General features: G+C 48.7%; 1 protein-coding gene and 1 long non-coding RNA gene across 3 annotated transcripts in view; both read right to left on the bottom strand.

The window, feature by feature from the left end:
* Positions 1–3: 3 nt before the first annotated feature.
* On the bottom strand, positions 4–16101 carry LOC124974023 (uncharacterized). 2 transcript variants are annotated; one of them, XR_007106733.1, is made up of 7 exons: positions 15927–16101; positions 13877–13959; positions 11247–11295; positions 7159–7297; positions 6010–6322; positions 4231–4356; positions 4–2844 (listed from the first exon to the last, which is right to left on the bottom strand). It is a non-coding gene; the product is annotated as an uncharacterized LOC124974023 (long non-coding RNA). The 2 variants fall into 2 exon arrangements; XR_007106734.1 differs by lacking the exon at positions 6010–6322.
* Positions 16102–21526: 5425 nt separating this feature from the next.
* Snap47 (synaptosome associated protein 47) overlaps positions 21527–21842 on the bottom strand; it is a 77698-nt gene continuing 77382 nt past the window's right edge. The window contains exon 8 of the mRNA XM_047537582.1: positions 21527–21694. Coding sequence (XP_047393538.1) covers positions 21527–21694 — 168 coding nt within the window. The remainder of the gene's footprint in view (positions 21695–21842) is intronic.

Below are 21842 nucleotides of genomic sequence, written 5' to 3'. Positions count from 1 at the left end.
ACATTCACAGGGCTTCTCTCCAGTATGGGTTCTTCCATGTTGACGACGGTAATCAGAACTAGTGAGGTTCTCCCACGTTGTGCACATTCACAGGGCTTCTCTCCAGTATGAGTTCTTCCATGTTGACGACGGTAATCAGAACTAGTGAGGTTCTCCCACGTTGTGCACATTCACAGGGCTTCTCTCCAGTATGAGTTCTTCCATGTTGACGACGGTAATCAGAACTAGTGAGGTTCTCCCACGTTGTGCACATTCACAGGGCTTCTCTCCAGTATGAGTTCTTCCATGTTGACGACGGTAATCAGAACTAGTGAGGTTCTCCCACGTTGTGCACATTCACAGGGCTTCTCTCCAGTATGAGTTCTTCCATGTTGACGACGGTAATCAGAACTAGTGAGGTTCTCCCACGTTGTGCACCTTCACAGGGCTTCTCTCCAGTATGGGTTCTTCCATGTTGACGACGGTAATCAGAACTAGTGAGGTTCTCCCACGTTGTGCACATTCACAGGGCTTCTCTCCAGTATGAGTTCTTCCATGTTGACGACGGTAATCAGAACTAGTGAGGTTCTCCCACGTTGTGCACATTCACAGGGCTTCTCTCCTGAATGAGTCCATTCCTGTGAGTGAAAATCACTAGATGAAATCAAGGCTTTCCCACATGTTTACATCTATACGGCTCCTCTCCAGTATGAAACCATCCATGTATATGAAGGTAAGAGGAGCGAGTGGAGGCTTCTCTCCAGAATGAGTCCCTTCACGTCTGTGAAGGTAAGCAGAAGTGAAGGCTTTCCACAGTGCTCACAGTGACAGGCCTTTTTCCAGTATGAGTCCACTCTTGTCTATGAAGATGACTGGATGTTGGAAAGGCTGCCCCACATCGTTTACATGCCTAGGCTTCTCTCCAGTATAAGTTATGTATTTGAAACTTAGAGGAAGGAGTGAAGGATTTCCCACACTGTACATGGTGATAGGGCTTCTTTCCATGAAGTGTCCATTTATGTAAATGAAGCTGACTGGATGTAGCGACGATTTTCCCACCTTGTTTACATCTGTAAGCTGTGTCGCCAGTGAGTTCCTTGATATTTTTGAAAACACAAGGAATAACCGAACTTTCTTCCACATGTCAAACATGCATAAGGTACACTTACAGTGTGCACTGACACTTGTCTTTGAACACCTGCATGAGAAATTGAAGATGTTCTGTTCAGGTTCACATGGCTTCCCTCCACACTCCTGGATCTCATGTGGCTTGTCTGCAGTGAGATACGATGTGTCTATGATGGAACAAGAGACATGGGAAGACGTGTCCACACATTCTGCTTTCCCGTGAACTTACTCTAGGGGAAGTCCTGGTGAAGACTACGATTTGGAGTCTCACAGAAGGCTTTCCAATGCTGAGCACTGAGCACATTCATGAAAATGAAGTTGACTGGATGTAGTATAGTCTGTCCCACATTGTTCTCAAACATAGGGCTTCTCTCCAGTGTGAGTTCTTCCATGTGTGCAAAGGTGAACAGACCCAGTGAAGGTTTCCCCATTATTTACATTCATAGGGCTTTTCTCCACGATGAGTAGATTCATGAGAGTGAAAATCACTAAATGTCGCAAAGGCTTTGCCACATTGTTTACATGTATAGGGTTTCTCTCCCATATGAGTTCCTTTATGTGTTTGAAATTGAGAGGAAGTAGTGAAGGCTTTCCCACATTGCTTACATTCATAGGGCTTCTCTCCAGTATGAGTTCGTTTATGTATTAGAAGGTAAGATGAAGTAATGAAGGTTTTTCCACATTGTTTACATATATAGGGCTTCTCTCCAGCATGAGTTCATTTATGGATTTGAAGGTAAGAGGAAGAAGTGAAGGCTTTCCCACACTGCTTACATTCATAGGGCCTCTCCTGAATGAGTTCGTTCATGTATTTGAAGGTAAAAAGCAGTAGTGAAGGTTCTTCCACATGTTTTACATTCATAGGGTTTTTCTCCAGTATGAGTTCGCTCATGTATTCGACAGGAAGAGTCAGTAGTAAAGGCTTTCCCACACTGCTTACATTCATAGGGCTTCTCTCCAGTATGAGTTCGTCTATGTCTTTGAAGGTAAGAGGGAGTAGAGAAGGCTTTTCCACGTTTTACATACATATGGCTTCTTTCCAGTATGAATGATTTTATGTTTTTGGAAATAAGAGAAATCAGTGAAGGCTTTTCCACATTTTTCACATTCATAGGGCTTCTCTCCAGTATGAATTTGCTTATGTACCTGAAGGTAAGAGGACCTAGTGAAGGTTTTCCCACACTGTTTACATTCACAGGGCTTCTCTCCTGTATGAGTTTGCTCATGTCTATGAAGATGACTGGATGTAGCAAACGCTTTACAACACTGTTTACATCTATAAGGCTTTTCTCTAATTGGAATCATTCATGTCTGCAAAAGCAAGAGTCACGAGTGAAGCCTTTCCCACACTGTTTACACCTATAAGGCTTCTCTCCAGTATGAGTTCGTTTATGTACCTGAGGGTAAGAGGAACTAGTGAAGGATTTCCCACATTGTTCACATTCACAGGGCCTCTCTCTACTATGACAGGATACATCAACGGCTTTGCCATGTTGTTTACCTCTGAGAGCTGTCTCTCCAGTATGAGATCGGGGATATTTTTGAAAACACGAGGAACAACTGAACCCTTTTCCACATGTCACACATTCATAAGGTCCATTTACACTGTGCACTGACGCTTGTCTTTGAACACTCACATGAGATATTGAAGATGTTCTGCTCTGTTCAAGTTCACATGGCTTCCCTCCACACTCCTGGATCTCATGTGGCTTGTCTGCAGAGTGACATATGATATGCCTATGATGGAAAAAAGACATGGGAAGACTTGTCCACACATATTGCAAAGGGACTTGCTCTACTGGCGAGGTCCTGGTGAAGACTAAGATTTGGAATCTCATTAAATGTTTTCCCACCTGAGCACCTTTTAAAATTTTTCTAGAACCTACCATACGAATTCTGTAAAAAAAATTAGAAGGCAATTTATGGTTGGCTTATGAACACTTTTACATTCATTGGTTGTTAATGAACTTACACTATTACCAATGGCAGGGAAAGTGCTGCTTTTCTGTCATGTCCAAATGGTTTGCATCTGAAGGCCATGATGACTTTGTGACACTGCTTCGCAGAGCTACAACTAAATCAGTGCTATCAAAAGAGCAGTTTCTTAGCACTGTCAGCAAATCAATTACTTTGAAAACACTAAACATGTATCTCACAATAAAGTTCACATTTCTGGTAAAATAGCTATAATTCATATCTTGTTTTTATTTGTAAAATTATGAGACATGTTAAATTCCCTCAAGACACTGTTTCCTCTGGTGAGTACAAATTACCTTTGATCTTTCTGGGGATTCGTGTTCTGATCCTCCCATTCGTCTCCTAAAATGTAGACCCAAACGATCATGATGAATCATCATAATTTTAGAATAAATTACTGGATTTATAATGTGGGCAACTATAAAGCAACAATTAAACAGAAGAAAAAAGGAAAACTATTATGGGATTCATAATGCAGAGTGCGATGACATTAGGTCAAATTTATTTCCCAAGGTACTCCCTTTCCACATTCCAATCTTGCCAGGCACAGTGGTCCCCACTAGGAATCCAATAACCTTGGGAGGCTGAGAAAGAAGGATCTCAAGTTCAAAGCCAGCCTCAGCAACTTAGGGAGGCACTGTGTCTAAACAAAATATAAAAAAGGGCTATAGGTTGTCGCTCTCGCCAGCAAGAACGACCCGGAGACGTGATGGGTGGCAAGCTTCTTTATTAACAGCTGATTCTTCTTTTTATTTCCTCCCCTTTTGGGAAGTTATTGTCACTTATATAGGTTATATCAACTAATTAGAATATTCATGATATGTGGGGAGAAGATAGACGTATATGGGTATAACTTGAAGCACCTAAGAATCACGCAAGAATCATGCAGAGGCCCTGACCAATTACTGAGACTTCCTCAAGGTGAAGTTAGTTGTATACGTGCAGAATAGCAGTTTTTCAACCTCACTGGCAGCTTGCCAGGCGCCATCTTGGCCAGGCTCCACCTAGGGCCAGGGGTCCGGCCGAAACCCCGACAATAGGTGGGAGTCAGGGGTTCAATACCCCTGGGTTCAACCCTTGCTTCAGATAAAAAACAAAAACACTCCCAATTACTAAACATTTGATTTTGTAATGAAACATCCTTACCTATAGAGGCCAGGTTTCTAGGACTTCCTGCATCACGTCTCTGTGGAGATTCTTCTGGGAAGGATCCAGCAAAGCCCACTCCTCCTGGGTGAAGTTCACAGCCACATCCTTCAAGGCCACAGAATTCTAGAACATTGCACACAAGTGTGGTGCAGGCCAGGAGAGACTGACACCATGAAGGCTCTATTCTCCACACGTGAGATGGTCTCACGACTGTGATCTCCAAACAGTTATTCCATGATTTTGTCATCCAAACTTGTCCTCTCTGTCTGCACTCACTTCCCCAAACAGAAGCATTCCAATACAGGAACTGAACTGTCCAGACCCATTAGGGATGCTCTTGGGTCATCCCTAATGTTCTTACAGGGTGTGTGTCTAACACGGGTAATAAGGAAACCCTTCCTGTGCAGGGAGAGCTAATCTTAGTCCTCCTGACAGTAACTACCCTTAGAAATCCCTGCTGACCAAGGTGGACCTTGCTGCTAGGGGAGCTAAGGATTTGGGAGGGATCCACCACACTTAGCAGTGACACTGAGTCACAGTGCTGAGTGTAGGTAAACAACCTGAGCTTTACTGAACGTCCTCCTTCCTCCAGAAATCACATTACTTTGTCCCACTCTTACCCTAGAACCTGAAGGAGCACCCATTTGAAAAGAAACAAACAAAAACATGCTCTGCTCAAGGAGAGTGGGCGCATCTCTGATAGACAACATTTCACTCAATTGTTCAAAATGTGTTCACTGGGGATTGAGAAAAATCAGGCTGCAGCTGGTTTACTCCAGAGCAAATCCAACAAACCAGCAAAAGAGAACACTGATTGGTAAACAGCAAATTGCTAATACTTCTGATAGGAGCAAAGAATGGGGTAAGTGGAAAGATGCGTGTGTCTTAGCAATAACTGTCACCAGAGGTCACCTCTTCCACAAACAGCATTGCAAAATGTTATAAATCTCCAAAGTAGACATTAGAGTGATCAAGAAAGTACTTCTCCATGCCTGATAGGAATACAAAGGTGTGACGATTGTTAATACTCTGAAACACAGACTGCCGGCTTCTCTGACATACAGCCAGGTGCCTCGGACAATGTTTCCTTCAAGGACATTTTCCTTCACGTAGGCCACACATACACAGTTGTCTGTAGCAAAGGGATCCCCTGTGTGTGTGTCAAGATGCCGATATAACAAACCTAAAGAATTCTCAACGGCAGTATTTGGTAAGGCAACGCACTGTGGAGGATTGTAGCCCAGGAGCCACTGACAGCACACGGCACAGGTGTGCAGGAGGCGTGGCACCCAGGACCGTGAGAGTACAGAATGACACTGGTGCAGACGTGAGGCAGCCTAAGCGTGCCCCTCCAGAACGTATCCCTGTACTTACGACACAGGACAGTACCTACAATAATGAAACTCCAAACAGCACAGTACTAGCAGACCAGGGAGAACGCGCCAGGAGAGAAGAAAGCATTCAGTGAGCTGGCTTTACAGGAAAGCTGATTAGGGAAGGAACAGACACTGTACCGTGGGGAGCGGGGCCACCAGCAACGTAGAACATGGGCCAAGGGCATCCTAATTGCAAACATGCACCTGTCTTATTGCACAAATACCACTATAAAGTCTAACGTCAAAAAAAACCACTCTCAGAAGTTAAGAGGAAAGAGTTTTCAAGAAGATTAGGGAAAAAATTTTTACATAAGAAGAGCAGGCAATAATAAAGAAGAGTGAGAAATTCAAATACACTAAAATTAGGGGACTTAAAGGATGAAACCCGTGGAGGACAAACCTGCAGCACACGGGACATGGCTCTCACGCTCTGGAGAGTTCTTGCTCCTTGACGTCTGTGAGAGATGCGAGGGGCAGGAATCTCTGCTGACCTGGCCCTCCGCACCAGCATCCACAGGCTGCTGCCCACCTGTCTCCAAGGAAGGGACACAGGGCCTGGGGGAGACCATGTCCCAAGGAGGCCGCTGTCTAGATGAGGCCTCTTCCAGGAGGTTCCTCAGCACCAGGGCCTCCAGCTGCTCCTCTGAGAGACTGTATCCCAAATCTCAGGCTCGCCTCAAGAAGGGGCTGACTCGGGACAGATTCTCTGCACCCTGCAGGACAAAGGGCAGCTCTGGGCACCTGGTTGCAGCCCCAGAAAAGGACATGACAGTGGCTCAGGACACGGGACCCTCTAAGGTGTCCAAAAAGAACTTATACCCAAGACATTAAGCCCTCTTTGCCTGGAGTAGGTAAGGACAGACCCACAGAGTTTCAAAATGCAGATCCAGGTGACTGACATCCACTTCTCCCTCGTGGAGTTGTTCACAAATGGAAAGCAAATCATTTAGAGAGCATCGTCCATCCTCAGCGGAAAACTGGTAACTGAAGAGCTGTGCCCACCTGAGTGACGTGAGGGCACCAAGCGTTGACAGCGCTGTGAGCTGGAGGGGTGCTGGAGACGGGGCGTGTGGGGAGAGGTGCGTGCTCAGGGCTTACTGGCAGCCCCGGGACGGGCTAGGCTGGGCAAAGGGAAGGGCCTCTGAGACCAGCTTCTCAAACACGCGGAAGATGGGGGGCAGCTGCACCCACGGGGAGGAGGAGGGAAGGTGACCTCCAGACCAATAACCTTCCACACGGGAACCCCATCCCGAGTCAGTATCCCCGGAAAGGATCTGCCCGCACTGCACACTGAGAGACGAGGCCTGCAGACTGCACTGTGCAGACACAGTAGTGCGCACGGCTGCAGAACAGGCAGCACACTGGGAACCACCCTGGACCAGGCCACACCAAGTCCTGAAGGCAGCAGGGCTGAGCTGGAGCAGCATCTGACTCAGCTCTGGGTGGGCCCACTCTGGAGCTGACAGAGGGAGGCCAGAGTCCAGCCACCCCTGCTCCCACCAGTCCTAACCAGCCCACCTTCCCCAGGAATCCCGGCCCCACCACTCACCATTTCCTGCCTTCTGGGGAGTCCAGACATCCTTCCTGGGGATCTCAAAGCACCTGCAGCTCACAGGGAGACAGTCTCAGCCAGAGCCACGGGGGCCTCACACAGCAGAGGAGACACAGTCCTGGAGATGGATTCTGAGCTGCACAGGGTGAGAGATCAAGGCCTGTGACTGTGGAAGGCCACCCCCTCCCACCAGCTGCCTGCTGACTGCCCAGGGCTGCACAAGACCCCTCTCTCACCCCAGCCCACACATGCACACTGTGAGGTCTGAGTGACAGGGGACGGATCAGACTGCTGGATAAGTGAGGGCAGAAGGACAGGTTCTTGGCACAAGGCATTTTTAGGCAGGGTATCCACCCAGCAAGGGACCCACCAGGAGCACATTTCCACATAGAACTGAACCTGGCTTTCCACAGCAGGCCCTGTAGTCTCTCTGCATCTTCTGCCTGTACAGTCACATGCATGTGTGAGGAATCACACACTCTGTGAAGGCAGCCCACCCTGACCTCAGAGAAGGTGGGGGCCAGGTCAGGCAGGACTGGAAGGGAGACAGACAGGCATCCATCTCTTCGGAAGAGCTGGGGCTGCATAGCCAAGCGTCCTCACACTTTAACTCTGTCAACTCATTTCCAGACAAGAAAATATAGACAACAAGGAAATGCAATTAGTTCATGAAAAACTAGTTATATGGCAATAAAAGGAATCAAACAGAAAGAAAAGCAAACACCTGAACCTGCTCAGGAAAGGAGCCTGCTTCACCCACAGGTCAGGATGAAACCCATTTGCAGAGGGGTGACACACTGCCAAGCTGGGAGCCAGACTGACTGCTGAATGTGGTCCTGAGGGATAAGGCCAAAGACACTGCCCCGCTGCGGGCCGGGCAACACGCCCCTGCGTCTATTCCCTCCTGAACGCTCCTGCCTTCGCTGGTCAGACACTACCAATCCAGACTCAACGATGGGAGCTGTTAGGAAGAAGACGGCACAGACCCTCTGTTCACAGAGCAAGCCTTTCCTCCCCTACCCAGGATCCCCACTGCTGCTCCTGGCTCAGGTGAGCAAGACTTTCCACAGACAGCTGCCCAGGATCCCCACTGCTGTTCCTGGCTCAGGTGAGCAAGCCTTTCCACGACTGTCCAGGATCCCCACTGCTGCTCCTGGCTCAGGTGAGCAAGCCTTTCCACAGACGGCTGTCCAGGATCCCCACTGCTGTTCCTGGCTCAGGTGAGCAAGACTTTCCACAGCTGCCCAGGATCCCCACTGCTGTTCCTGGCTCAGGTGAGCAAGCCTTTCCACAGCTGTCCAGGATCCCCACTGCTGTTCCTGGCTCAGGTGAGCAAGCCTTTCCACAGATGGCTGCCAAGGATCCCCACTGCTGCTCCTGGCTCAGGTGAGCAAGCCTTTCCACAGATGGCTGCCAAGGATCCCCACTGCTGTTCCTGGGCTCAGGTGAGCAAGCCTTTCCACAGCTGTCCAGGATCCCCACTGCTGCTCCTGGCTCAGGTGAGCAAGCCTTTCCACGACTGTCCAGGATCCCCACTGCTGCTCCTGGCTCAGGTGAGCAAGCCTTTCCACAGCTGTCCAGGATCCCCACTGCTGTTCCTGGCTCAGGTGAGCAAGCCTTTCCACGACTGTCCAGGATCCCCACTGCTGTTCCTGGCTCAGGTGAGCAAGCCTTTCCACAGCTGCCTAGGATCCCCACTACTGTTCCTGGCTAAGGTGAGCAAGCCTTTCCACGACTGTCCAGGATCCCCACTGCTGCTCCTGGCTCAGGTGAGCAAGCCTTTCCACGACTGTCCAGGATCCCCACTGCTGTTCCTGGCTCAGGTGAGCAAGCCTTTCTATGACTGTCCAGGATCCCCACTGCTGCTCCTGGCTCAGGTGAGCAAGCCTTTCCACGACTGTCCAGGATCCCCACTGCTGCTCCTGGCTCAGGTGAGCAAGCCTTTCCACGACTGTCCAGGATCCCCACTGCTGTTCCTGGCTCAGGTGAGCAAGCCTTTCCATGACTGTCCAGGATCCCCACTGCTGCTCCTGGCTCAGGTGAGCAAGCCTTTCCACAGATGGCTGCCAAGGATCCCCACTGCTGCTCCTGGCTCAGGTGAGCAAGCCTTTCCACAGATGGCTGTCCAGGATCCCCACTGCTCTTCCTGGCTCAGGTGAGCAAGCCTTTCCACAGACGGCTGTCCAGGATCCCCACTGCTCTTCCTGGCTCAGGTGAGCAAGACTTTCCACAGCCACCCAGGATCCCCACTGCTGTTCCTGGCTCAGGTGAGCAAGCCTTTCCACAGCTGTCCAGGATCCCCACTGCTGCTCCTGGCTCAGGTGAGCAAGCCTTTCCACAGCTGTCCAGGATCCCCACTGCTGCTCCTGGCTCAGGTGAGCAAGCCTTTCCACAGCCGCCCAGGATCCCCACTGCTGCTCCTGGCTCAGGTGAGCAAGCCTTTCCACAGACGGCTGTCCAGGATCCCCACTGCTGTTCCTGGCTCAGGTGAGCAAGCCTTTCCACAGCCGCCCAGGATCCCCACTGCTGCTCCTGGCTCAGGTGAGCAAGCCTTTCCACAGCTGTCCAGGATCCCCACTGCTGTTCCTGGCTCAGGTGAGCAAGCCTTTCCACAGATGGCTGTCCAGGATCCCCACTGCTGCTCCTGGCTCAGGTGAGCAAGCCTTTCCACAGCCGCCCAGGATCCCCACTGCTGCTCCTGGCTCAGGTGAGCAAGCCTTTCCACAGACGGCTGTCCAGGATCCCCACTGCTCTTCCTGGCTCAGGTGAGCAAGCCTTTCCACAGCCGCCCAGGATCCCCACTGCTGCTCCTGGCTCAGGTGAGCTCAATGTGCTTTTAAATCAACCCCTTCCAAAACCTCCTTGAGAGAAGGGCTTTTCCCACCTAACAGCCACCACAGGTCCCTTTCCCTCCAGACCTTCCTTCAGTCCACAGAGCAGAGGCAGGGACGGGTCTTTTTCTCCTCTTTGTGGGTCTTCATCATTGGAAAATTTATACTGGAAGGGAGATCAGTAAACGCCCTTAAGTCTGAATTCTCCTGGGCCTCTGGCTCGGGACAACTGGGACCTTTGGCACCAGCCAATCCAGCCAGATTACTATTGGCAGATCCAGGTGGCCAGAGGCCATGTGCTGGATCGCCAGAAGCACATGGAGAGAGGTCTCCGAGTACCCGGATGGGAGGAGGCTTCACTATCAATAGCACTGCCAGGTTCCCCACGAGCCTGCACACTGGTGATTTTGGCCCACAGATGACCAAGAAAAAGTGATTCCCTCATTCTCTTATGCTACCAGGCCTGGCCTCAGTAACCAGTAGCATGAGAGGAGAAGGCCTTACCAAATCCCCTACTGAGGAAGACAAATCAGGAGGACCCCCCAACCTCTATTTCCTGCGATATCCATCAGCAACATCAGCAGCCCTCCTGTCCTCCACACCCTGGCCCCAAAAGGAGATCAAATACACCACCTTTCCAAGAGATGCCAGAGGAGGATGTGGACCCATTCAAGTACATACCCTTCTCTCCCTCCAAGACTTAAAACAGGTAAGAATGAATCTAGGGAAGTTTTTGGAAGATCCAGAGAAATACATCAAGGTATTTCAGAACTTATGCCAGGTGTTTGAGCTCCCCTGGAAAGATATGCTAATACTTAAGCTACTTTAACCTCCAATGAGAAGGAAGTCACCACAGAAGTAGCTAAACAGTTGGGGATGCCGTACATCTTGCTCATGCCTAGCAGCGCTAACTAGAAGCAGACCTAATCACCCATCCAGAGCACTGGTAGTTCCCCAAAACAATCCTGACTGGGCTCCTAGTGACAAGCAGAATGCCTGGAAAAGGAGACATTTCCATAAGTTGATTCTTCAGGCCCTCAGGAAAACCAAGCAAGAGCCCATTAATCATTCCAAGGATCTGAAATGGTGAAGGCCCTCAGGAAATTCCTGCTATTTTCATGGAGTGACTCAGGGAGGCAATAAGAAAACACAGGACCCTGGATCCTGAATCCATAGAAGGCCACCTATTCTTAAAAGATAAATTTGTCATTCAGTTGGCCCCAGACACTTGGAGGAAATCACGAAAATTGGCACCTGGTTCTGGTCAATCCTTAGATGATATCCTCTGGTTTGCAACCTCCATCTTTAATAACACAGAAAAGAAGAAAAAGAAGAAAAGGGAGCTTAGAGCCAGGAAAAAGGTTGAAGCACTGTTCACTGTTCATAGTCCTAAGAGGAATAAGCTACCTGAGTAAAAAAAAAAAAAAAAACAGACTGCACCCTAAGCCACAAAGGGACTTGTTTCCATTGTGGAGAAGAGGGACATTTCAATCGGGAATGCCCCAGGTCAAATGGCCACATCCAAAGCCCTGTCCTAAATGCCAAGGTCACTGGAGGAATGAACGGCCTTAGGGGCATGAGTCTTCCATTCCAGGCCAGACTCCTCCATAGAGGCCTCACAGGGCCCTAGGCCTCTTCTCATGACTCCCATAAATCCTATCACCACACATGAGCCCCGGTAGCATTGTCCATGGGGAGCCAAGATCAGTTTCCTCTTGGACACTAGTGCCAGCTTTTCTGTACTCACCTCTTACCCTAGAACTCTTTCCTCTGTCAGGTGTCTGGATAGCCTTTTACCAAAAAGTTTATTCACCCTGAGTTGTGAGCAGGCTTTGGAAGCCTTTAAGACATTAAGAAGGGGCCTTATTTCAAAGCCCTGTAATCAGTGTACCCATGGAACAAAATTTAACCTGTTTGTCACTGAAAGAGGAGAAATAGCACTGGAAATAGTCACCCAAAAGAACGGACAGCCAATGGCATAGCTCAGTAAGGAGCTAGACATAGTAACTTCGTCCTCAAAGTAATGAAAAGTAATGTCTCATAACTTTCTACTTGCAAACTTGTCGGATTACCAACTGGAACAAAAATGGTGCAAATGCCCCAGGCGTGAGCCTTCTGCTCCAAATAGCAACTTCCCCGGGCTCTGGCCAGTTCAGGCTCACCCAGGGACAGGTCCGAGACCAGGGAGAAAAAAAACAGGAAAAGTGTCTTTCACCTGAACTCACGTCATTCAGAGCACAAGGCAAACTGCACGGTGCTCTACTAAAATGACTAATGACCCTGTCATTTGTTCTAGGACTCTGGGTTTTAATTCTATAGATTTCTGGTTTTATGCTGAAGTTCCCAATTTGGTCCTACACAGCTAGGTTAATATGTTTTCTGATCAGTCTGATATTTATTCAACTATACAGATTTTTTTACACTCTGCTCTGTTCAGAGGCCAATATGCAAGGGTTAGCTCTCAATGTAATAGGTTTGAAAAGCCACAAGGTCTTTCTTTGTTTTGTGTATGTGTATATACTGTACTGTCATCTCTACATGTGTTTGGTATTAAAATTGCCATGTGGATAAATAAGCACCCATCAATTAAAATTTTAAAAGAGAAAATGGATCCAAATACCTTTCATTCATGTGATTTTTTAAAAAGTTCAATTTAAATTGAGTAAGCAAATGAAAATAAAAATGTCTTTAAAATGACTAACTTACAAGTTTTTGCAGGTTTTCAAACAACAAATAAAATGTTCATGTCTATCAATGTCTAACATACATTGTTTCTAGGATGTTACTTCAATAAGGAAGAGATGGTGAATGCTGTTCAATACACTTGTCTGGTATCTTGGGTTTTAAAAATAAGTAAATTAGATTTCACATATAAGGGATTAATCATAAATGTTTTTGTTAGAAGCATCTAATTAAGTTACAAAGTGAAAATGCTGTTAAATATGACACTAAGTACTCTTAACTCCTTGAATTCTATACAGTACCGTACTTAAACATTATAGGTGCTTTCATAAATTGGTAAATGAAAACAAAAAGGATTAAAATTGCTTTGTGTCATCAATGAAAACGAGGTTACTAAGAGCTAAAAGCCCCAAAAGCTATACTTCTATATGTCATAGGTCCAAAAGGTTCAACTGCATTTCAATTAGAGCACTATAAATAACAAAGTTTTTCATCTTATTAAAATGGAGTAATTTGTCGATGTTCAGATATTTACAAGGTTTTCAGAATGTAAATTATAAAAAGGGGTCAATGGATAGGAAAAAGGGAACACAGAAGGTCCTAGGTGTGAAAATATATTTAGTAGAAAAAGAAGGAGGGTCTGGGGATGTACATCAGCTGGTAGAGTGCTTGCCTCACATGCACAAGGCCCCGGGTTCAGTCACACACACAAAAGGAGACTTTTCTGGGAAGAAGTCACCACAGATCTAAGTAAGCAACAACAGGGTCTAAGTAAGTAATACAAAGGTCTATGTAATGAAGGGTAAATGTTTAAAAGCTTGTGTTACTAACTTGGTTGGATATAAATAACACAATATCAGTAAAAGTTTAGTTTTCTTCCTCAAGGGCAAATATTAATGTACTGATATAAACCAAAGTTTAAACTATGTAGTGAAATTACAAGGATTTCTTACAACAGTAATTTACTCTTAACATTGTGTCTGTTAAGTTTTATCCTTTAGCGCAATTAGTCTTAAAGGATTAGGGTCTGTACAACTCCACTTAAAAAACAACTGTTATTTTACAGTATTACACTATGTTACAGAGCCAAGATTTCTCTTTAAAAGCTAACCTTGGTTGACATAAAATTATCAATGTAATTGTGATGCTATTACTCTTATTTGTAATATTAAATGTGTTCAGCTGGGTGCAGTGGCACATACCTGTAATCCCAGCAGTTCTGGAGGCTGAGGCAGGAGGATCATTGAGTTCAAAGCAGGCTCAGTCACTTAGCGAGACCCTGTCTCTGAATGAAGTAGAAAAAAGGGCTAGTGATGTAGCCTAGTGGTTAGGTGCCCTAAGTACAATCCCTGGTACCAAAAATACACACATACACACATAAGTAAATAAATTCATGTTTTTTAGGTATACAAGCTTTCAAAGGATAAGGGGGCTTTTTTGGGTTTTGTTTTGTTTTCTGCGGGCGGCAGTGCAAAGTATTGAACCCAGAGCTTTGTGCTTGCAAGGAAAGCACTCTACCAACTGAACTACATCCCCAGCCCCAGGAGAAGGTTTAAAAGACCATTTTATCAAGCTGAACTGCCTGTAATGGTAATTTTAGACTTAAAAGAACAGCAAATTTTGTAGGGGATTTATTTTTATCATTTAATGTTCTGTAACTGGGACTGTTATCAGTAAGAAGTATGTAAAAGTTTGTTACTTTTTATACTGAGGTAAAAAATTTGAATGTACTTTTAAAAGATAACCAGAGCATGATCTAATTAAAGATTAATATTGTGAACATAAAAGCATTTGGCCACATTTTTCACAAAAAGAAAGTTAAAAGCTCTCAGTCTTTCTTATGTGTTTTAATGTAATGTCATATTGTGTTAGCTAACATTCATATAAACTCAGGAAACAATATATGTAAACTTTAGAAAATGATATTACAAAAGAGGTACAGATAAACTTCAGAACTATAACACTTCACCGGAGATTTGTGAAGAGCCCCGCCTTAGCTGAGATAAGGCTCTGCCTCCCACCTCACTGCATGTTAGAATGGCTCCAAAGTAGGCCAAACTTTACTTCAAGGTGTGTTCAGACTGATTTTTGTTGTAAAGATTACTGTGGGGCTGGGGATTTAGCTCAGTTGGTAGAGTGCTTGCCTTGCAAACACGAGGAGGCCCTGGGTTCGATCCTCAGTACCACAAAAAAAAAAAAAAAAAAAAAGATTACTGTGATCTCAAACATGGGATATAAAGTATAACTAGGACAAGGTTCAAGATCATGTACAAACTAAGTATGTTTTACTCCTGTTAACTTTATTTGGAATTTTCCTTATGAACTTTAACTGCTATCTATCAGTGCCTTACAGAAGTACAACTTCCAACATAACAACCTAAGTTAATGTGAGATATCATACCATCATCCATAGATGGTATATCATGCTAACTTCTAGTACTAACACAAACCAATTAAACAAAAGGGGTAAAATGACTGTTAAGTTACAAGTATTAAAGCCCAGCACTGTTACTTTAAAACTGATGAGACTGGATTGATGGATGTTTAAGACCAAGGTTTAAAATTAAGATAAAGTGGATGTAGTGGCACAGGCCTGTAAGCTCCTTGACTCGGGAGGCTGAGGCAGAAGGACGGCAAGTTCAAAGCCAGGCTCAACAATGGTGAGGCAATAAGCAACTGAGTGGTAGAGTGCCCCTGAGATCACTCCCCAATAACCACCCACCCCCCAAAAAAAGATCAAGGTTAAAATAAAAGGGCCAGGACCACCAATATCCAGGTCTTGTCCTCTGAGACAGTTGAGACCCCGGGAACTAGGGAACTCCAAGAGGTCTGCAACTCTGGGCCACAAGACCTCCCCGTGGGGGCCGGGGGAGAGTGGTCACTGAGACCCTAAAATAAACCAAACAGCCAGCCAGTGCACCTGCTGCAAAAAGGAGGAAGTGTGTGCCTGTGGGGAGCGCTGGAACTCCAGGAGAGAAAGGAGGGATGGAGGGACCCGCCCTAGGCAGCCGACCCCGGGGACCCCGCCCAGCCCACCCCCGGGACCAGGGGACAGGCCCCAGGGCCACCCTCCAGCGGGGACTCCGCCGCCCTAGGCAGTCGACCCCGGGGACCCAGCCCAGCCCACCCCCCGGGACCAGGGGACAGGCCCCAGGGCCACCGCAGCCGGACTCAGCCACGCTCCGCAGCTCACACGCCGGGTCCCCACGGCAGGTGCTGACCGGGTCCCCCCAGCCCCGGCCGCACACGCACCTTGCTTCCTCCGGGGTGACCCGCCGTCCTCCCGAGGGACCTCCGGGGCTCGCGGGGCGCACAGGCTGCGCAGAGTCAGCGGAGACGCCGGAGCACAGGACCCCCGGCCGGTAGGAAGGAGCTGAGCGCTGAGCAAGGACAGCGCGCGAGACCACGGAAGCCCGCCCCGCCCCTCCGTCCGCGCCTGATTGGACAGCTCCGCCCCAGCGCCCTGACGGACGCCTCCAGGCACCGCCCCAGCCCCGAGCGACAGCTAATGCCACCCAATCCCTGGCTGAAGTCGGCAGAGCGACAGGCGCTTGCCCCGCCCTCTGCAGCAGGACTCCCTGCCCGGGGGGACCTGACCCTGGCGGGAAGGGTTTGTATTTCTCCTGGTGTAGAAAGCGGTGTCTGAATGGGAGCCACAGACGCCAGCGCCGCGTGGAAACGAACGTGCGGCCAGATCGGAAGTGTCAGAACCAGAACGTCCGCTGAGCGTTCTCAGAAGGCGGTGCCCGCTTTCAGTGTCAAATGACGGACGTGGAAAGGCAGCTGCAGGGAGAGCAGGGTGGAGAGTCACGGGAGGTAAGGCGAGTGTGGAGGTCGCACCTGACGGACGGTGAGAGGGAAGCCCCACCACCGTGGAGGGAGAACTAGACCAGGCAGTGGGACCAGGCCCTGGGGCGCTGGCCCATTCAACCTCACCTGGAGGCTGACCGCAGACAGCGAGGAGCGCCATCAAGGCCCAGTTCACAGAGAAGACCCTGAGGCTCCCCGTGGGGACACCTCCAGCCGCTCCTTAGTCCCAGAGGTGGGGAATGGAAGGTGGGCGTGAACCCAGGTGGACTTACAGGAAGGAGGATGGTAGCCCGGATGCAGTTTCTTTTTTCTTTTTAAATTTCTTCTTATTAGCTATACATGACAGTGGAATGTGTTAACACAAAAAGACCAGGCAGAACGCAAACCTCACGAACCATCCCATCTGTTTATTCAGTAACAAAGTTTCACACAGAACAGGCGAGGCAGGGATGAAATGGCATTGGTGGACCCACTTTCCTGGTGGAAAATGAGCCACTGAACAAAGAAGGGGACCGGCATTATATAGGTTATCTTGAGGTGTGGTGTAGTCAGCATATCAGTTTTCTTGGGCTCTCAGGAATTTGGGGTTGTTAGGTCCTTAGGCCAAAGTAACTCCATTTTGAAAATCAGCACCTGCCCACCCAGACATGACCTTCCTGGTAGGACCACCGCAAACAGTTTCTAACTACCAAAACCACAGCAAAGACATCAAGTAACAGTTACAGAGCAAGATAGGTTATAACGACTCCATTGTACATTACTATGTAGTTTAGAAGTTTTTCCTGCAGGCTACTGTGCCTTGCAGAGGGGCAGCCTGGCAGACGCTGTCAATAAACCTTTGCTTGAACTCCGGGCTGTGTCTCTTGTGGATATTTGCACCAGTCACCCTAACAGGGATCTGTCCTATCAATCAGTGAAGGTGTCAGTTTGAGGGCTTAGGAATTTGACCTTCTGGGTCCTGGGTCTACAGAGAGCCTCTGGACAGGTTCTGCGTTTGCAGGGATTCATGCCTTTTAGAGACTGTCACTTCAGCGTGATGAGACACTTCCTCCCTGGCTGCAGTCAGCTTATGGAGGACCTTTGTCTGTGGAAATGAAGGCTGTTAGCACCTGGCCTTCATCTTCATTCCCTTTTCCCAGGCACATCATCTTGGGGATTTGCATTCTCCATATCTAATAGACAGTATCTGGACACATAATACATACATGAGTACGACTGCCCATCTCCCTCATTGAACAAGAGGTGGAGTCGTCTTGGCTGTGCGCTGTGCACACACACAGGAAGTGGTGTCTGCCTCATTCCAGGATCCTTCCTTTCCCACCCCACTCCCTTCCCTTTGTTCGGGGAAACAAACTGGTGGAGGTGCGGCAAGCAGCACTGGGAAAGGAGAATTCCAAACTTTATTTTACGCTGGGGGCCCAGAGGAAAACAAAACTCCACATTCTGAGGCCTGATCCACAACTTCTCACAATATTCATAGGTCATTTGATGTCATCTTAGACTCATCCTACCATTGAGGCTTTTTCCTCTGTTTTCAACAAACATCCCTAATCTCTGGCCCAAGGCCTTGTGCAGGGTCTCTAAATGAAGCATGGTCACACAACAGAGAGGGAGAAACACATCTTCCACAGGCCTTGGTCACATCTCGGGAGGGAGTCGTCAGGACCTTGGGGCAGTTATTGGCAATGCAGAAGGGAGGGACCCTCGGTTAACAAGCTTCCTGGACAGAGGCAGCCAGAGAGGAGCCGTTGTGGGAATCAGGCAAGACTGGCAAAGGGCACTCAGAGTCGGGGAACCACACTTTATTTTACGCTGGCGGGCCCAGAGATCAGCACTCCAGAGTCTGAGCGTTCCTTGCCAGATTTTTACAGCATTTATAGGTTATTTAGTGTCCTGAGTTTTCTAGTCCAGAGTGATACACAGTTGTGCACAAGGATTCAAAAAGTGACATATGACAGAGTGCAGTACTTTTCTAGCGGGAAGGCTGGATGCTGTAAAGGAAGACTCCTACCTGGAATTGCCTGGTAACTGATCACTAACGTCACAGAGGACTCGAGGGACTCGGGTGTCCTCTGTCTCAGAAACTGGCTGAAATACTAACTGTTCTTTTTGTGTTCATTGCTTCCCAAAATGCTTGCTGTCTTGTTTATTGCTGTCCTAGCACAAACCTTGCCCTGGGTGTACCTTGTTCGTCACCTGCCAGCTGCCACCATGCACCTCTGGACTGCTGTGATGCCGAAGACCCCTCACCGTCCAGGCCCCACCTGACGGGAAACAGGACTTTGGGTCACCTCCCCTCGATTTCACCCTCTCTCAGTAGGAAGCAGCGTGGGGATGGCACCGCCCACTTTTCTGTAGAATTGGATATAGAAATTGATAGAGGGGAAACGTGATTTTGGTCCACGTCACCTTCTGAATATGGCTCTGAGGCTTCTTTTGAAAGGGACATGTTTTCCTTTCCCTCTTCCCCTCTCCCGCACCCTAACCTGGGGTGGGGAGCAAGAGTACCCTGAGTTTTCTGTGCTTCAGGAGAACCTAGCAAGTGAATATCTCCCAGATGAACTGGTGAATGTTAACACACCCCAGGGCACCCTGGGGACCCTGTCAGGGCACACCTGGACCCCAGGACACCCTGGGGACCCTGTCAGGGCACACCTGGACCCCAGGGCACCCTGGGGACCCTGTCAGGGCACACCTGGACCCCAGGACACCCTGGGGACCCTGTCAGGGCACACCTGGAGGGCACCCTGGGGACCCTGTCAGGGCACACCTGGACCCCAGGGCACACCTGGACCCCAGGGCACCCTGGGGACCCTGACAGGGCACACCTGGAAGGCAGCCTTGGATGCATCCCCTGTTCCTCCTGAGGGGCAGAACCACAGCCTGTGGGACAGGAGTCCCTGTGTCTCTCCTTTGCTAGGAAGCAATAAAACTTCCTTTTCCTTTTTCTCCAAACCGTGTTCTTGTTATTGAATTGGCATCCAGGACAAGAACGGAGTTTGGGAAACAGTAGCCCCCAAACAGCATAAGCCCCTGAGCTATAAAACTGAAAGGGGTTTTCCTACTTTCTGGCCCATCCTGCATTTGCAGGATTCTTACTCTTCTCATTTAAACAAAGCCAACTCTTTTTTCTCTTCCCTTCCGCTACTGTCCATGGATTTCATTCCTCACATTGGTGAGACAATAGCCCAGAAGACAAATGGTGAGCAAGGAACTTAGTCTTATCTCAAAACCCCAGTGCCAGTGAGCTAAAGAGGACCTGGGAGGGATCTTGCACTCTGGGGAATGAAGGGCTTCTTGTGCCCAATCTGTTGGCCCCGGAACTTCAAGACCAACATTAAGCAAAGCTGTGATTCTGGCTCTACCTGTCCACTCTTTTGGAGTAGATAGGCGAGCATGTTTCTCACAGAAGCGATATGAGAATAATTGTAAAATCTCAGATTTCATAAACTTTGTGACCTCTGTTCTTTTTTCTTTTCATACCAGGGATTCAACCCAAGAGCACTTACCCACTGGGCCACATCCTCAGTTTTTTTTATATTTTATTTAGAGACAGGGTCTCACTGAGTTGCTTAGGGCCTTGCTAAGTGGCTGAGGCTGGCGTTGAACTTGCGATCCTCCTGTCTCAGCCTCCCAGGTCAAGCATGCCTGCTTGACCTCTGTTCTTTAAAGGACGCACACTGGGTCATGAAGACGAAGGGCATGTCCAACAGAAATGAACTGTGGGTCCTGCATGTGCTTCACATCTTCCAGCAGCCACATAGTGATGTTTAAACGACCTCGATTAGATCAGTCAGTGAGGAGACTCTTCTAGCAAATGCAGGGCCCGGGTTCCACCCCAGCACAAACAAAACAAAAAAGGAGAAAAAAATATTAAAAGGGGTTGGGAATGTGGCTCAGTGTTTAAGTACCCCTGGTTCAATTCCCATACCAAAAAGGAAAGAAAAGAGCCATGGCCTTTTCCCTCAATGTGGTGTGTGACTGTCCTTTAGTTACACTCTCCTGACAGGGTTTAAGATCAAGTTGGGCAAAGCTGACCATTTTCCTACCTACCCTTAGGGTCAGGTGAGATTCCTGAGGGGGTCATCCTGGGAACAGGTGTGAAGCCTCCTGGCTCCTTTAGTCTCCCTCTAGCAGGGGATCCATCTGCCAGGATGGTCAGGGTCTTGCTGACCCCTCATGGCTCCCCTTGGAAGCCTCAGGGACCCTCCCCTCTCTGGTGACCCCCTCTTGGTGCTATGTGTGCTGCTTGGCTTCCTGTTCTCCAGGGACCTCTTGATCCACTGGCTGGGAGGTAGGGCAACTCACCCAGAGTTGCAGGGCCCTTAGAGATCCCGTCATTCCCTAGGTCCTAGCTGACTTTCCAGGGCAGGGACCAAAATGTTGGCTCCTCTTTTCCTTGGCCTTTTTCCTTCCTGGGCTTTGGTTTGCATTTTTGGTTTTAAACATGCAGCATGCCTGTTTCACCAACCCTAAAGGGGAGTGTTGGGTTATAATGTCAGTTACAACAACTGTAACCTCACTGGGGCCCGCAGTAGTCCTGGAAGTGAACCTTTAAGTTGTGTGTGATATCCCATTTGCTTTGAGGTCAGAGTAATGTTTATGACCACAAAAACTACCTTTGGACACATCTCTTAGTAAGCTAAATTCTAGCCTATTTTGGAGCCATCCTGACGTGGAAGGATGAGAGGCAGAACCTTAGCTCAGGTGACGAGGCCTCTATGAGTATGATATTTCTGAAGCTGATTTTGCTTTTTTAAAAAGTGTCATTCTAGCCTGGGGCTGCGGCTCAGTGGTAGAGTGCTTGCCTAGCATGCGTGGGGCACTGGGTTCGATCCTCAGCACCACCAAAACAAATAAAAAATGACACCGTGTTCATCTACAGAAACAACCATGGTTCTACGCCTTTCTCTTCTTTCCAGCTGGGCGCCGTGATGCGGCCGACCCGCAGCGCCCCGCTGTGACCAGGGAGCTCGGGCACAGAGTGTGGTGTGGAGAGAGGCGGCTCCCTCTGCAGGATTCGCACGTGGGACGCCAGCAGTTCAGCAGGAGTGCCTGAACACCAGCGTGGGGCGACTCGTGACGCTCCCGCAGCGGGAACGGGGGTCCTCGTCCTGCTCTGGGGGCGGCTCCCTCACGTCAGTGCTGGCTGTTACTGTGAGGGACTTGGGGCACTTGTCCTGCATAACGTCATGGCTCAAGTCCCCATGCTTCCCAGGGAGGTGGGGTCAGGAATCACAGCGGCCCTCTGAGGCCCTGCCCCCAGGCTTGTCAGCAGCGGAGGCTCAGCCAAGGTGGGCTCTACACGAAGCTGTCCCATGCCTGGCCTTGGACGGCCAGCGCCCACATCTCCTGATC

Source organism: Sciurus carolinensis, unplaced genomic scaffold (genome assembly GCF_902686445.1).
Source record: "Sciurus carolinensis unplaced genomic scaffold, mSciCar1.2, whole genome shotgun sequence".
NCBI lineage: Eukaryota > Metazoa > Chordata > Mammalia > Rodentia > Sciuridae > Sciurus > Sciurus carolinensis.
This window is presented reverse-complemented; position numbering and strand designations above follow the sequence as displayed.